The sequence below is a fragment of the Tetrao urogallus genome (genome assembly GCF_951394365.1).
Source record: "Tetrao urogallus genome assembly, chromosome: 19".
NCBI lineage: Eukaryota > Metazoa > Chordata > Aves > Galliformes > Phasianidae > Tetrao > Tetrao urogallus.
Window position 1 is genome coordinate 1,187,916 of NC_136832.1, and position 16,449 is coordinate 1,204,364.

Here is a 16,449-nt window from a genome sequence, read left to right on the forward strand (position 1 = left end):
TTTTGTTGGTTTCTTTTGTGCCTCTCAGATCTGATCTGTTCCAGGCTATAGTCTTTTTTTTTTTTTTTTTTTTTTTTTTTCTGTTGTCTCTGCCTAAGAACAAGTGCTGTTTGTACAGCCTGTATTGATTTGTTAAAGGATGTGGGGATGATACACAGCAGGTTACTAGGAAGCAACCAAGTGTCTGTTGCAGAGAAAGGAAATAGAATCAGGGAAGGTAACTCAAAGGTTCATGAGACCATGAAAAATGTCTGTATCCCTGGCATGAGCAAATCCATCAGAGGGTATTAAAATTGTTGAGTCCTGCAGAAATGCAGACAAGAATCCTTCAGCTGGGGATTTCAGCTGTGAAGCTCTCTATCTAAAGATCACTCAGAAGGCATAACTGTATTACATTCAAGGATCCTAGCAGACTCTTAGCTGTGTCCTTAGGTTAATTCAATTTGGGGAATGCTAAAGGATAGTTATGGTGCCTGAGTATCTGCCTGCTCCAGGGAGCACCAGAGAAACAGAAATAATTCTCAGACACTGATAGTTGCAAATGAATCCCCACAGAAGTGGCAGTATATGATCAAGCTTAATTACAGGATGAGGAGATCAAGGCAGTCGGTTCCCACTCCGTAATTGTCTCATCCTTGCGTGTTGGACCAGATATGTTGTGGTTGAGGCCCTGCTGAGGTCACAGGCTGCTCTGCAGCAGTGAGACCAACGGTGTGGCTGCCCCGCATAGGGGGAAGATGAGCCTGACCTTAGCCCTGAATGCCTGTGAGTGGCACTCTGCTTCCAAGGGGAGGCATGTCTGTCCTAGAATGTCCTGAGGGTGTTGTCTAATCATTGTCCACTCTGCAGTGATGGAGAGGCACCTGGGGGGAACCCCATGGTGGCGGGTTTCCAAGACGACCTTGACCTGGATGACAAAATCCCCAGCAGAGCTGTGCTGGCAACAGAGCGGGTGCCCAGCAAGAACATCACCCTGTCCAGTGAGGAGGAGGAGGAGGAAGAGGCTAAGGACTCCAGGGTCACACTCATACCTGACGAAAGCATTGACATGGAACGTGAAATAAAAAGGTATGAGGCACAGCCTGAGGAGTGGGATTGTGCTGGGAAACTCGAGTCTCTTCTCACTCCTCCCCTTCTGCTCGGCTCAGGGAAAACCTGATGTCTCTCTGAGCCCATTCCTTCCGCTGTAAGTTGGAGCTGCATTTGCTTGAGCTGGAACTGCTTTATGCAGTATTTTCTGAGGGGTAGTGGTACTTCTAGCAGTCTTTACGATAAGCTGCACCACTCCTCAGTAGTTTACTTCTGAGAACTGTGCTTCTGTGGTTGCTGGCACATTTATGTTTGCACAAGAGATTCTAACAGCTGCTGAAGGTCTGTGTGAGGAGGACAGAGCAGTCAGGTCTTGCCGTGGAAGTCATTCTCCACACCCTGTGCTGGAGGACAGTGAATTGAATCACGTTCTCTGCATATCATATCCTGTGGGTAATGTGATTGGATTTGGCCAACTGATGTGGGCACCTCTGCACCAGCATCCTTAGGGATGCAAGAACTTTCAGCCTTTGACTTCCTGCTAGAAATACTGAGTGGTTTCTGTGAGAACACACACGTTTCCCCGGGATGAGCTATGTCTCCGAGTCTCCTGTTGAGATGCACATTGAAGCCCTTGAGGCAAGTTCAGCTGTTAATTGGTGGCTGTGCTCTGTCTCACAGAAGCAGAGTGGGGATGTACACAGGCTCTGACAACTTTTTTTTTTTTTTCCTTTTTTTCTTTCCAGGTCTTCCAGAAATTCTGTGAAACCACAAAGCGAAGCAGTTCTGACCAAAGCAACTGACCCGAAGCCTCCCGACAGTTTACCTCCACATTCTGGGTCTGAAAGAAGCAGCAGCAGCAAGCTCAGTGCTGGTCTGCCAGCTGCTGCCACCATGCCGGCAGTTCAGGCCCCAAAGACCACTTCCCAAAGCAAAGGACATGCTCTTAAACAGAAAGTGGTCAAAGACGAAAAGCCTGAGGAGTCTGACAGTGATCAAGAGGGACCAATAGCTACTCAAATGCTCTCATTTGTTATGGATGATCCAGACTTTGAAAGTGAGGAGTCTGACAGCCAGAGGAAGAAAATGGTAAATAGCATGCATGGATTGCTGCGCACTGCTGCAGAGCTGAGCTTGAAGTGTTGAGGCACCTCAGTGAGCAGGGCTTTCATCTGCTTTCGTGGTCTCTCAGCAGCAGTCACAGCAAGTCAGGTGCTAAGCAACCTGAAGAGGCTGATTTAAGCACGAGCCCACTAACACTGTGATTGTTGAAGCCATGTGGCAGCAACGTTTGTGCTTGCAGACTTTGATGTGCTGTTTATTCTTAGTGAATTTGCAGTGTTCGGTCCAGCAGCGTGGAAGGTGTGAAGTGCAAAGCCGGTAGATCATTTCACCCAAAGTTTAATACGTAGAAGCATGCACACATGAGAGAAAGAGCAAGTGAGCTCCTTGCAGCCAATCCAGCAATCAAAAGGCCATAACAAATTTCTTACTGAAGCAGGAAAATCTGTCTGAGAAAGCCTGTCTGTAGCTGGGCTAGTTGTAATGTATCTGTGATGTTCAGGATGTGGGTGGCTGCCCGGTGCTGGCTGCAGGGCTCTACCCAAACACGAGGTGCAGCAGAGTCCCTTCTGGACCTGTCACGTATTAAAGATGTAGAAAACACAGGCATCTTCTCTGGGCTCATAGGAAGTTCTGCTCTGCATCTAGGTATCCCTGATTTCGGTGATCCGCACTGGTAGCCAGCAGAATAATCTCTGAAGAAACTGCAAATCATTATTTGTGGTGAAGTTGCTTTTCAGATGTACTCCCAGTGTCTGGGTCAGCTATTGCTCAGGAGTGTTTTATATGTTTGCCTCATTCCAGAAACCTGCAGGAGGATGGTTGTCCCAGTTTCTCTGACCTTGGCTGTGTGTCCTGCTGTTGTTTATTAAGTAGTTTTCCATTCATTTAGCATTTCAGTACCTGCTTTTCCTGGCACCTGAATATAAAAGCGATGGCATTTGGAAAGAGTTTGCTTCTGGTAACTGTGAGATAAATGATGACGGGAAATGAGGTTTGCGAGGGCACCAGCTGATGCAGCCGTGTCAGGGAAATGCCCAGCCACTTATGAGTGCTGTTCAAGTACCAGGTTTACTGGTCAGGTAAAGCAGTAAAACCATTTGCAAGAAGGAGAGGGATGTTGCCTAAATCAGCAGCAGAGTGAGGTCAGAATGGAGGGTGTAAAGAAAAAGAGGTTGACAAATTCTGAAGAGGATCAGTTGGCACACAGAGAAGATTATTAAACTTCACTTTCATTCCCATTGTGCAGAGAGACAGGGGATTTTGGGGGATAGCCAGTCTCTGCAGCATCCTGTTTTTAGCCCACATTAAAGGGGAAAATTTGCACGGGGAGCACATTCCCTTTCGAGTTGATGAAGGGATTTATTCTGCAAACGCAGGCTGCTTTCTTGGCCCTGCTGCACGTTGCCTCTGCTGTGCTGGACCTCAGAGCAGGAGAGGTTTTGTCTGTCAGATATGGAAGCGTTTTCAGCTTGTTAGATTTGATTTTCCCCAGAACAGAGGTGCATCTCCAGGGCAATTAAAGGCTGTTGCTGTTGAGCTAAAACAGTTGAAGGTCTCATTTAATCCCTTTACATCAGGAATTTGATTTTGGTACCATGGATGTTGAGTCATCCGCGTGTGATTTCCAGGACCGATGCTGCTTTAGCTCCTTTACCACAGTGAGAAATACAGAGAGCTTATAGGATCACAGTCATTGATTTCCAGCTAACACCAGCTCAGTTCAGCTGCCCTTTCCTTCCTTCTTCCCCACCTGCTGCCACCTCACATCTCCCTGCACTGGTTGTCTGTAGATTTTGGTTGAACGCTTTGCCTTTCTTTCTCTAGGATGAGTTCCCTGTCCGGGAAGATCTCTCTGAAATATCTGATGATGAAACCTCATTGGCAAAGCCACCGCAGCCTGTGAAATCAACAGTCCACTCCTTTAGAATGAAAAATGACTCAGACCTCTTTGGTTTGGGTTTGGAAGAAACCGGTCCCAAGGAGAGCAGCGAAGAAGGTAAAGGTCACACTGTTTCCCCTCTTGCTGGTGTCATTTGTCAGGCACCAGTTTTTTTCCAAAATGGTGTAAGCAAACCCATTTGCACTAAATGAAACACCCTGTAATTTCACACAGTGCCCTGCGTGAGTCTTTCATGTGGTCTAACACAGCATAAAGAACTAAAGTTTTTCCCCCTGGGGGCTGGGGAAACTTGGCTCATCTGAGGCCTCAGCCATGTATTATTTCTGTCCCAGCTGGAAGCAGGCTCACATCTTTCACCAGCTGCTTCTGTCAGGCTTCCTGCTTAGGTTTACATGCCTGGGAGCTCTGAGGCTCAGCACTGCAGTGTCCACTCCCTTGACAGTTCAGCTCAATGTGAGCAAAATGCTTGGATGTACTTTGCCAGTTTGTTCTACCTTTGGGAAACGTGGGGTGAGGTTCTTGTTCTAACCTGAGCGTTCCTTTCCCCCTCTCCACCACCCACTGAGGGAACAAATCTTAGTTGTGCAAGTACTTCCTGCTGTCTTGGCATTTCTACAAAGCATCTCCTTATAGATCTGCCTCTAATGTCACCCAGAAAGATGGAAATTAGAACCTTTCTAAGGGGAGAAAAAGCTGTAAGCAGTACAAGTGAGATTTATCCTTGAATGGTTACTCTATCAATGTAAGGAAGCTCGTGATGGCTTCCTTGAATGGTTACTCTATCAATGTAAGGAAGCTCGTGATGGCTTCATTGCCTCAGCACTTCCTGCTGCTGAGCAGCACAGCTTGCAGTACATACAAGTCTATGTGCAGAGGCCCAGGTTGGTAACTAAACATCCATCAGGCTCTCTTATTAATCCAACGTGTGTTCCTCCTGTCTCCTCTTTCTGGGATAAATATAACAGCATGTCAGTGATCAGTTGGTTGGAGTTTAAGCAGCAGTTTGAGCGTGTGGGTGTCAGGTACCACAGTGTGAAATACGGTGCAGTTACGAAGCGTCCCGTGTAACAGCCAGACAGATCCTCCCCCATTCAGGGAGTCTTTGTGCAAAACCATTGCACGTTCAGCACTCGCAGCAGCAGCTGAGCTGCCAGCACAGCCGTGTGGGACAAACACTGACAGCGATGGACTCGGGCCTCATTCAGTGCCGTGAAAACAGCTGCTGCTGTCGAGCAGGGCTGCAGCATGGGCGCTTTGGCTCACGGTGACATCATTTCCACATGCAGCTTTAACTGCAGTGAGTGCTGGCTTGCCAGGGCTCCTGTCTTCCAGCATGGTGTCTTGAGTCTTCCATTACTAGCTGGACCAAAAGAAACACAAGCCGTGCCTGTGGAATTTCCATCTGCCTTCAGATGTTTAGCAGTCAGAGGCAAATCTGTGGTTCTTCTTTAGTTCTGGAATTAATAGCCTGGTGCCCTGTTCAAGTCTTTGGACCAGTTTGTAGAGCTGATGTCTGTCTTTGTTTCATTGGCTGTTGTACAATGAGGACCCAGGTCAGTTTTCATAGCACAAATAATGCAGACAATGTAATACTTACAATTAAACTGGATGTATATAGTTAAATGAGAGCCTGTTGTGCAGGGGGCAGTGAGGCCCCAGCGCTGTGCCCAGAGCTGTGGGTGCCCATCCCTGCAGGTGCCCCAGGCCATGGATGGGCCCAGGGCAGCCTGAGCTGGGGGGCAGCCAGCCCATGGCAGGGGTGGGGATGGGGGCTGTGAGGGCCCTTCAACCCCACCGTGCTGTGATTCTATGAATACCTTTGCATGTGGCTTCAGGACAGAGCATTTTGTTCTGAGGAATAGAGGCAGGGCAGAATTGCATGGATTGCTGTTTAAATGGTGTTTTTTTTCTGTTTGTTTGTTTGAACAGATAAACATGCTTCTAAGGAGAAAAAGAAGAAAAAGAAGAAAAGCAAAGAGGTACTATATAATTCATCAGAGCTGATCTGCTGTATTATCTGGCAGCCAGGGAGCAGGTGGCTGCCCACAGTGTTCCTGGTGGACTGCCTTCCATTCTGGCTTCCTGTGCTCCTCAGGGTCTGCAGACCATTAACCACTTCTCAGTCTAAAAGCAAACTTTAAGAACCACTGAATTTTGAAAATGTCTGAGTTTGTGAAGTGAAGCAGAGCAGTGCATGTCTTCTGAGTGGAATCTGATGATAGCAACCTGGCTTTTTCCAGGCAGAGGGACGTCTCAGACAGAGCTAATCTCAGAGACAGCAAGAGAAGTCTGTAGGAGGCATCATCTTTGACATTTCTTCTTGTCCGGTACAGTGCTATCATTGGGCACAAACTGCCTGACAGACCCTTGCTGTGTGGAAACCAGATGGTCTTCCCTCTCTTCTGTCCAAACTCGCAGGGGGGTCTTCTGGAATTAGTGCCCAGCCAGCCTCAGTGGTCCCTGCCTCTCCCTCTGTAAGGCTCCCATCAGAGCCAGGTCTCAGGGCGATTTGTGCTGGCTTACTGGCATGCTCAGAGGATTTATTAATGAACATTTTCTCATTCTGCAGGAAGAAGAGAAGTCTGTGAAAAAGAAGAGCAAACACAAGAAGGGCAAAGAGAAAGAGGAGAGCAAAGAGGAGAAAGACAAAAAGAAAAAGAAGAAGAGGAGCAAGGAGAAGAACAGTGAGATAGATGAACTGGAGGCTTTTCTTGGAGGAGGAGGAGCCAGCACGAGCAAGCCACGAGGAGGTGGGGACTACGAGGAGCTGTAGGCTGCCCACAGTTTCAGCAGCGGACTCTTCTGTCGTGGCTGTCTTCATCTTTCTGTACAGGTCACACCAGGATGGGTGCAGATGTGGAAAGCTTTTTGCCGTATATTCACTCAAAACGGAGCTGGCAGAACAAAAGCTTTACATCTGCACTGCTGTTCTGGTGGTTCGTTACACAGAGAAAATCCAGCAGAGATGTGTGTGAGTAAGGGGAAGGTTCAGGGCATGGTTCTCAGGCCCGTTTCCAGGCTGTGATTTCTCCTTCCAGAGATGCCCCTTCGGGTTGCTGGCAGGGTGTAGGAGGTGAAGGGAACCCTCTTCCAGCTCCGCCCCTGCTAATGCCACTCCTGCACACCTGAAGCTCCTGTCTTGTTAAGAGGAGTACAACAAACCGTGCTGCATGAATGCATCGTGCTCGCCTGTCTCAAGTCTTCAACTTTTTAACCTTCCTATTTTTTAATGAGAGAGGTGTGTTGGCCATTGCTCCGATCAGCAGTCGATGCTTTAAATCGAGCAGATCGTGTGATGGTACAGCAGCTGCAGGACCAGAGTGAAAAAGAGCGCGTGTGATTGTGGAGTCCTTTGAAAGGGACCTTTCTGCACAGCAGCTTAATTAGCACTCACTGGTGCTGCTGTTGGAATTCATGAAACCCCATTGATTTCCGTGGCCCCAGTGTCTCAGACACTACATGTAAGCTGCTATGCAGTTTGGGAAAACAATGCAAAGTGCAAAGCAAACCTGAAAAAGAAAGAGGAAAAAAATCAGTGCTTTTCTGCATTTCCCACCCTTGAATTTGCATACAGTAGAATCCCCTCCTTTCGGTACCTCTCAGGGACATGACTCATGAAATGAAGATACCCAGAGCTTCAGGACTGTCTGCAGGGCAGCGTTAGCATGGCAAGGCGTTTGCTTCTCAGGCCATTTACAGTCACGCTTTAAAGCTCCGGCTGCCTCTGCGCAGAGGGACAGCAGCCGTGGCTCTGAGAGCCCTTCCCAGCCCGACCAGTGGGTGTTGAGAGCCCCCCACAGCGCCGCCCTTCCCTCCCCAGGCAGGGAGCTTCCTCCTACCCCGTGAGCTGGGGAAGCCGTTTGATTTTTTGCTTTGAACGTGGACCCGTGGATGAGTGCCTGCTCAGTAACGTGGGCTGCAGCTGGGTGGGCGCTGCAGAGCTGCCACTGTGTTTGATGCAGCTTGTCAGTTCTCATCCCCTTCTCTTTTGGTTCTGCTGTCCCTTCTGCAGCTCCCTGCGTGTGCGGTGCATTACATTGCCCCATTGCACCTGGGTTGATCTGAGGTTTGGTTTTGTTCTTCCTCTCCCATTTTTGTTGTAAACTGTCAACCATGAGATCCAAGTGGGGATTTCCTGCTGCGTCCTCACAAGGCAAGGTGTTCTTTTGATTCCTTGTCCACTTCAGAGCTGTTTAGATTAGCAGGCAATTAGCGGCGCTCTTTTTTTCCCCCGGCCCCCAAAATGCTCTTGTCACTGTTTCCTTACAAAAATAGCTGGGTTTTTCTGCATGAGCAGCATATTGTTCAGGTCTGTTTTCCTTTAGCACTTGCTAATTCTCTGAGCATTGCTGCATTTCTTGCAACACTGTAAGGAAATTGCATGGGGCAGTTCAACCTTTGCACGTGTGGGGAGGAATGTTGGCGGGGATGCAACCATTCTGTGGCCTCACCTGGGAGAAGGCAGGCGGGCATCGGAGCTTCAGCTGCCTGCATTCCTGAAAGCGCTTCTGTTCTGTAAAGATTTGGGTCGTGTTCCATTCTGCATCGAAGAATCTGGTACAATCCATTTGACTATAAAGCTCTGTTGTACAACCGCCTCTGTACATCGTCTTCTCCACTGCTCGTGTGTCTGCCTGGCTGTGAGCTGTGTCCCCTCCAGGACTGTTTCACGGGAGGCGATGCACAGTTCTGTCGCATTCTCAGACGTGGAGGAAATGGGCGCTGAATTAAAAATGATTGAGGAAGAGTTGAACTGAACAACCACGAGCTTTTGCCCCCAGGTGGAGGTCTGTCCTGAGGGAGCTGCTGTTGCACACAGCGTTAGGGGGACGGCAGCGCTGCTCAGCTCCACCTCCTGCGTGCAGCTCGGGGCTCAGCAGAAGGCAGCGCAGGCGCCGCGTTCCTCTTGGCACGAGTTTCTCTCTCACCTGGGCCAGATTTGTCAGCCAGCAGGAGCCTCTCTGCTCCCTGCAGCTCGGGCTCAGTGTCAGCACAGGGAGCTGCGACAACAGCAAGCAGGGATGAGTCACTGTGTTCTAAAATCCTCTTCTAAAAGAGAAGCAGAGGCGGGCGCTCTCCTCACATTAGAGCCCAGGGAGGGGATGTGGCACGTCTTGGCTTTGGGAGCAAGGCCAGAGCCATCCCTCCCCCTGATGTGGGTAAAGTGGGAAAGTGGAAGGGAACAGGAGCAAGAAGGACTTCTTAGACTTCTATTTCTCCCTTTTTCGAGAAATGCTGAACTGTTTGGGCTACAGTGTGGTGTAATCCAGTTCTGGCATCAGGAGTGAATGGAGAAAGAAATAGGCCTTGTCTGAGTTGGTCTTACCCATACCCAGCCTTTGGAATAATCTAAATATAAGGAGTGTGTGTACGTGCCTGTCACCGCAGGGAAGCTTCTGCAGGATCACACTGATGAATATGGTTCCTCTGAGCATCTCTAGAGGTACCAGTGGGTTTGCTTTGGGGTCTGTGTTAAAAAAAAAAAAAAGACCTTGAGGCTGAAGAGACATCTTACAATGTCTCAGTTGGTACTGAGAGGAGGGAGAAGTGCAAATCCATCGCTGTCTGTGGCCTGCTGCTGCTGAAGGCCGGCGGGCAGCTGGTATAGCTGCTGCTCTGGGGTGCGGGGGGGCTGCGTGCCCCGCATTTATTTGGGGGAGCATTCGTGGCCACCTCCTCCCTGGGGAGGCACAGCAGGACGGTCAGCAGCTGCTGTCGCTGTTGGCAGTCCGTGTGTGTGATGTGCTGCAGCTCTTGGGATGGGACCAAGGTGAAGTCGTGCTCACAGCAGGCAGACGGGTGTCGGTCTGTCGGTCTGCCCGTGTGCCGGCAGTGCCGCAGTGCAGCCGCGTGGCCTCGAGGGTGGCTGCGCCCACCCTGCAGTCCTGGGCAAAGCCTGCGTGGTCCTTCTTAGGCCCGAGTCTTGGTGCAGGTGCCCAGCCCTGCTTGCCAAAGCTCTCACTGGTGTTAATCTGTTGGTGGCTGTCACAGAACTCTTCCCTGCAAGAGAACCGAGCTGCTTAGTGCTGCTGCTGAGCTGAAGGCCCGGCTCCTTGCCTGACCTGTGCTTTGCTCCATCTCCTTGCCAAAATACCAGGTAGAAAAATAGCACAGGACAGACGGACTGCTCCTGGCAGCTCCCATGCCTGCAGGCCAGCTCCACTACCAACGTCCTTGCAGGAAACTGTGCTGCTGCCTCCGGGCTGAGGAGCTCTCTGATAATTGCTGTCCACTTTTATTCTTGGCCAGTTTATGCTTATTTGTTCCTTTGCCAGCACTGCTGTTGGGTGCTGCTGCCCCAGCCCTGTGTGGCAGTGCTACGTGTGCCATCCTTGCTGTGCTTCCAGCTGGCCTTGGCACCGCTTCTGCTTTGAGTTCATCTTTCTGAGGCTGTCAGTCCAGATCAGGTTGTGCCAGGGCTCATACTGAATGCTTCCCATCTAATGCATCTCCTGCAGTATCCTGCGTGGTGCTGGCCTTGTTCACAGCCGTACCTTGCTGCAGGCTTGCAGGTGGCACTTGGTCATTCCCCAAGAGACAGGAAAAGGGCCAAGTGTGAGGAGCGTGGTGCTGCCGTGCTTTGGGGCACTCAGTTTCACTCTATTTCTCTTGTTCTTGTAAGGTTGTAAGATTTTCCCCTGGCTTGCCAAGGCCTGGTGTGGGAATTTGCTTCCTTCCCCCCAGCAGTGAGTGTGAAATGGTTACTGAAGCTCGGGTGCTGCCTGCGGTGGGGCTCTGTTCCTCGCCAGCCCCTGCTGCTCACCCAACCTGCGCTGCCCCGCGCTCACCAATGCGGGTCCTGGGGAAATCCCGCAGTAGGATGGGCTTAGGGACCGGTTGCTGTAACCTAGCAACAGCCTCCATCGCGGTATAATGTAATTAATCCGGAGTTGGCTCCGTCTGCTGCTTGAAGACACCGGGACACGTGGCTGAGCCTTTTTAACTTGCGGCTTTGCCTCCAAAGCCGTCCTCCCGCACCGCAGGCTGCAGATGTGTGCCGGGCACAGCCAGCGCCCCGAGCTGCGCTCAGCCCTTCCCAGGGCGGCTGCTGAGCGCGGAGTTCCAACCCAGCGCTGCACCCACAGCCGCAGCTCGGCCCAAGGAGCGCTGCGGGGCCGCTGGCTGATGCCCGGGTTGGTGCGGCGCGGAAGAGGCCAGGACAGCGCTCGGGGTTCGGCCGGGAGCTGTTATCTGTGCGCACGTGTGCCCGAATCGCGGCTCCCGGAGCATCCCGGGGCTCGCGGAGACCTCCGGAGAAACACGGGCCATGAAACGTGCAGAGGAGCAGCCGGAGCAGCCCCGGAGCGATGGTTTGCTCTTCGGTCCCGCTCAGCAGGGCACCCGGCAGCGGTGCTGAGCCGGCAGCGCCACGGGCTCGGGCATCGGTGAACGATGCGCTGAAACAAAGGCAGCGGTGCGGGGCCGCGGCCGCAGCGCAAACCCCGCCGGGAGCTCGGCACGAAGCTGACCCGAGAGCTTCTGCAGCGTGAGGCGGCGGCGCCCCCTGACCAACCCCGCTGGAGCCGTCGCGCCCCGCGTCCCCGTTCCGTCACCCCGCGGCACGACCGCGGTGACAGCGGCTGCGGCCCCGGGCCGCGCTCACGGCTCTGCCGCTCCCCGTCCCGCGGCCGTGCGGTGCCGCTCTCGCTGCCACGGGCGGTCCCGAACCCTCGGGGGCGGTTCGTGCCGCCTGGGCCCGGGGTTGCGAGGGCAGCCCTTGGCGGTGGCTCGGCCCCAAACCCGCCTGACGCGTTCCGGGTTTCGTCCCTCTGCGGCGGCCGCAGGGCGCTTCCCCGGCGCCGGGACGGGTCCCGCATCGTTTGGGCGGCTCCCGCGGATTTCGCTTCGCTTCGTGCCCGGCTCCCAGCCGCGCTGCCCGGAGCTCTGCCCCCCGCCCCGTGCCCGTGCTGAGTCCGTGCGAGCGCTGCCCCGAGCGATGCGATGAGCCGCGTCGGGACTCGGCGCTGGCGCGGGGCCGTCAGCAGACGGGGAGCAGATGGAGCAGCGCGGAGGGGTCGGGGGCGGCCGAAAACGTCCCGCAGGGAGGAAAATGGAAGCGCCGGGGTGGGGACCGAGCACCGGGCACTCCGGGGGCCGCCCGCGGCGAGATGGGGCTGTGCGGTCCCCTCCCGTACTGCGCTCCCGGGGCTCAGCGCCAGCAGCTCTGCGCGGCAGCCCGGGGACACGGAGTCGCTGCGTCCGCGTCGTCACGGAGCGGGGGGGCGGGGGAGAACCGGTGGGGGCCGGGTTGGAGCCGAACGGAGCCGAACCGGGGCCGGGCGGGGAGCGGGAGGCGGTGCCGGGGGTGGTGGCCCGGTCCGGCCCGGCCCGGCCCCGGCTGGTAACTCCGCCTGCTGTATTTATGAGAAAACAAGCGGCGGCAGAGCCGGGTGGCCGCGGAAGGAGCGCCGTGCCGTGCCGAGCCGCGCCGCGCCGCGCCGCGCCGTTCCGCACCGTATCGGGCGGAGCCGGGCCGCGCTATGGGCATCGGGGCGGCAGCGGGCCGAGCCTAACGCGGCGGCGGCGGGAATGCAGCGGGGGGTCCGCCGGGACGGCGGGCGCGGAGCAGGTAAGGGGGGGAATGGGGCGGGTAGTCGGGGCCTTCTGCACCCCCGGGACCCCGGCAGGGCATCCCCCCGCGGCCCCCCGGGCCATTCCTACCAATCCCATCGCATCTCTTCCCATCGCATGCCCGCTATGCTTCCTCCATTCCGCACATCTCCATCCCTTCCCCCCATGGCCCAGCGCCCTGCCCTCCTCATCCCATCGTATCGCCGGCGCCCTCTCAGGCCATCCCCATCTTCATCCTCATCTCATTCCCATCCCCATCCCATCCCCGTGCCTCCATCACCGCGCTGCAGTGCCGTCTGTCCCCGGGGCCCGGCTCAGCACCCGGCGCGGCCCAGCGTCACCCGGTGCCGGTGCGCAGTGCGGGGCCACCGCCCCAGGACCGGCAGCTCTGCTTTCCCCGGCCGCGTCCCCTCGCCCAGCCGGGCACCGCATTCCGGGCAGGTAATGGGGAAAGACAATGCGGGGGTGACAGTGGGCCTGGCGATGCCACCCGGCACTGTGCCCCCTGCACCAGGCTGCCCCATCTGTGTCCATCTGCGGGTGCCCCTCGGGGCGGGGAGCCCCAGGCCCGGCCCTAAAGAGGAGAACGGGCCGGGGCACACAGGGAGGGGGCATCAGCGCAACCGGGGGGTCCTTGCACGGAGCACCCAGGCCTGGGCTGCAAGTGCAGCAGGCACAGTGCACTGGTCATGCGTGCAGCATGCCTTGCACAGCGCAGGAGCACACACACAGCGTGCCCGGGGCCACAGGGCCGTGCAGTGGCAGCCAGCTCAGTGCAGTGCAGTGGCAGCACGATTGTGCTGTGAGTGCGGTGCTGCTGCAGCAGCTGCTCGGTGCGGTGCGTGTAGGCAGCGTGTTGGCGGTACAGGCGGGGGCTGAGCTGGCAGCACACCGTGAGCAGCACGCCCAGGGCGTTCTGTGTGATGGGCACAAGGGTGCAGCAATGCCCAGGGGCTGGCAGCGCGCTTGGGGCGGCGTGCGGCTGAGCCGGGTGGGCTGAAGGGCAGTGCTCAGTGCTGAGCCCGCCGTGGGTACGGGACAGGCTGGGGGGCAGAGCGGGTTGGGGGCAGCGGCACTGCACAGCCCTCGTGCCGCCTGCCAGTGCCGCGTGCAGGGAGCGACCCAATTCTCGGAGCCTCCTTCAGCCCGGGGTCTCTGCTGGCCCCAAATGCCCTCGTGCTGCTCCCTGCACGCTGCTGGAAAGGCAGTGCTGGGTCCCTCGGTGCACTGTGGGGTCACAGCTGTGGGCAGCGCTGCTGGCACACGCAGGGCAGAGGCGTCCCCCAGCAGCAGAGGTGTGGGGAGCTGCGACAAACCACAGGGGCCCTCCCCGGGAGAGCCTGCAGTGGAATGCGGGTGGTGGGTTTGCCGTGCCCCCAGAGGGTGCCATGGGTCCCATACAGGCCCCATGCAGAGAGCATCTGCAGTCCCGAAACGCTGCCAGCCGGTGGCGGCATCCTCCGGGGGATACAGGAGGAACCCAGCGGGGCTGGGGGCAGAACGGGGCTGCCGGCACCTACCAGAGGGAGGCAGGAGAGTGGGCGGGGGCAAAATCCTCTCCATGCAGAAGGGAGCAGCGACCAGTAGCACTCAGGACTCGTGGGCAGTGGGAGCGTGGCAGTGCACCTGTCTGCATACAGACGCAGTCCCACACCTCGCTGCCCCCGGGGCTCAGGCCACTCCTGGGGGCCCTGCTGAGTTCTGCCTGAGCGCCCACATGGGGCTGCTGTGTCACACCGGTGTCCGTCCCACCATAGACAGCCACAGCAGGACCGTCCCTGCCGTGCCCCAGATGCGCAGTGGATGCCCATGTGGCTGCTCCCCGTGCACTGCTGCAGAGCCCCCCCCGGCCCCCTGCCGCGCAGCCTCCCCACGCACCCACGCCATCCTCGCAGAGGAGGAATAATTTGGGGAAACCATGGCAACCCAGGGATGCACCACGCTGTCCCCGGGTTCCCCCGGCAGCGCGACCTCGCACAGCTCAGCGGGCGTCGTGGTGTCCGTGTGATGCAGAGCCCACATCCCTGGAGCTCTCTGCGCCCCGTGGCCCCGGCAGCCACCTGCTCTCACGGCCAGGACCCTCACACACCTCTTTTATTTTGCAGCGCTGGGATGGAGCCGCCGCGGGGCCCTCGGCCAGCTCAGCCCACCCGCCCCATCCCTGCTGCTGCTGGACCAGGTAGGACCCTGGCCAATGAGCCACGGTTCCCTGCCTGCGAGCAGCCCGACGCCGTGGGGATGGGCTGCCCGGTGCCGCTGCTGGCATCGCTGTGCAGGGGTGCTGCCCTCCTGTGCCCAAGGTGCTCCAAAGGCACCTCCTGACCTTCCCAGACTGGCACCAAGCACTCCCTGGACACCAGGCTCCCCGTTCCCTTGGGCAGAGGATCCTGCCGCCTCCCACTGCCTTACTACCTTCACCCCCTCCCCAGCACCTATGTCCACTCCCAGCCCCCAGCTTAAGGACAAGACAGGGCTTTATCCAGATGGGAAATGAGGGCTACAGGACCCCCTGCCACATCCATGCATAGTCAACACTGCACCTTGCCAAATAAAGTCTGTTCCTTTTCTCCCTGAAATGCATTCCCTGTGGTCCTCTGCTTCTTGTTTAAAACAAAATGCATTCTGACTCCCTTTGAAATGCACCTTTTTGTCTCCTGCAGCAGCCTGCACAGCCCCATGCTCCCAGGCCCCCCAGCCAGGTGGTCCACGTTCTGAGTGTTAGGGCCGGGCGGCCGTACCCACCAGCAGACGGGCTGCGCTCAGTGCTGGCTGCGGGCCGCAGCTGTTCCCCCCATGCACTTTCACTGAAGATGACTGCAGAACCCACCAGGCGCCTGGCTGAGCCACCCTGCCTTCTCTCCTGCTCACCTTGGCATGCCAGCAGCACACAGCGTCCCTTTGCCACACAACTATCCCACATGCAGCCAGGGGCTCTGATCCCTGCACTGGATCATTGCAGTGGTGGCTCTGTGCCCGTTCTGTGCCCGTCCCCTCGCTGACCCCCATCCCGCTCCTTCAGCCAGGGAGACCCATCCTGGTGCAGGGCAGCACAGGATGTGGGAGAGGACAAAGCTGGATGGTGCTGAGTGAGCACAGCCTCTCTGGAGCTGGGTCACCTGAGCCACAGGTGATGAGGGAGCGGCTGAGGAGCTGCTGCTGCCCTCTGGGTGGGGGCATGGCCACAGCAGCCCTGCTGCCTCTGTGCCGGTCTTCACGAGCCCCAGGGAGTGCTGTGGCTGCGAGCAGCCAGAACTGCTGCCACTTCAGGGCACTCATGGGCTGTGGGTGTGCGGAGCTTTCCTGCCCATTGCAGTGGGTGCCCACAGTACCCATCTTCAGGTGATGCTCCCAGTGGTGCCCACGTGGCATGAGGGCGCACGTGGTCCTGGGAGCCCACATGGCTGCTTGGATGGTCGCAGCGCACTGCCAGAAACATCCCCATCTGCTACAGAAACTCCCTTGCTGAGTCCCCCGAGCCCTGCTCAGAGCTGCTGATGCTGCAGGAGGGTCTCCGTGTCCCAGGCCTGTCTCCAGCAGCTCGGTGCGGCAGTTAGTGGCCTCCTGCCCTTGGTGAGCAGGCACCTGCAGGTGCCATGGCATTTGTGTGCCCTCTGGACAGCCAACCTCTCTGAACAGCGTTTCGATGGTTCTCCCCAGCAGGAGCAGTGCGCTAACAGCAGCGGCAGGGCAGAGACACCCCCAACCTCCCTGCTCTGAAGAGGTGGCCAAGCCCCCCTGAGCCGAGGATGTGGGGTTTGATCCCACGCTGCCGTGGCCCCGAGCTCCTCGCCGGGATTTAGGGACCTTTCTGTTCTCTTGCAGGGCCAGCCGCCTTCCCCTGAGGCCATCTGAAGGAAGCTGGCGACAGAAGCGTCTCTTTTAAG

The 16,449-nt window shown here is 56.4% G+C and overlaps 1 protein-coding gene across 1 annotated transcript in view; it reads left to right on the forward strand.

Moving 5' to 3' along the window:
* Nucleotides 1–6,767, forward strand: part of RABL6 (RAB, member RAS oncogene family like 6) — a gene marked incomplete at both ends in the record, with an annotated part of 50,022 nt that extends 43,255 nt beyond the window's left edge. Inside the window, 5 exons of the mRNA XM_079544756.1 lie at nucleotides 850–1,068; nucleotides 1,776–2,118; nucleotides 3,919–4,090; nucleotides 5,924–5,973; nucleotides 6,564–6,767. Coding sequence (XP_079400882.1) covers nucleotides 850–1,068; nucleotides 1,776–2,118; nucleotides 3,919–4,090; nucleotides 5,924–5,973; nucleotides 6,564–6,767 — 988 coding nt within the window. The remainder of the gene's footprint in view (nucleotides 1–849; nucleotides 1,069–1,775; nucleotides 2,119–3,918; nucleotides 4,091–5,923; nucleotides 5,974–6,563) is intronic.
* Nucleotides 6,768–16,449: the final 9,682 nt, after the last annotated feature.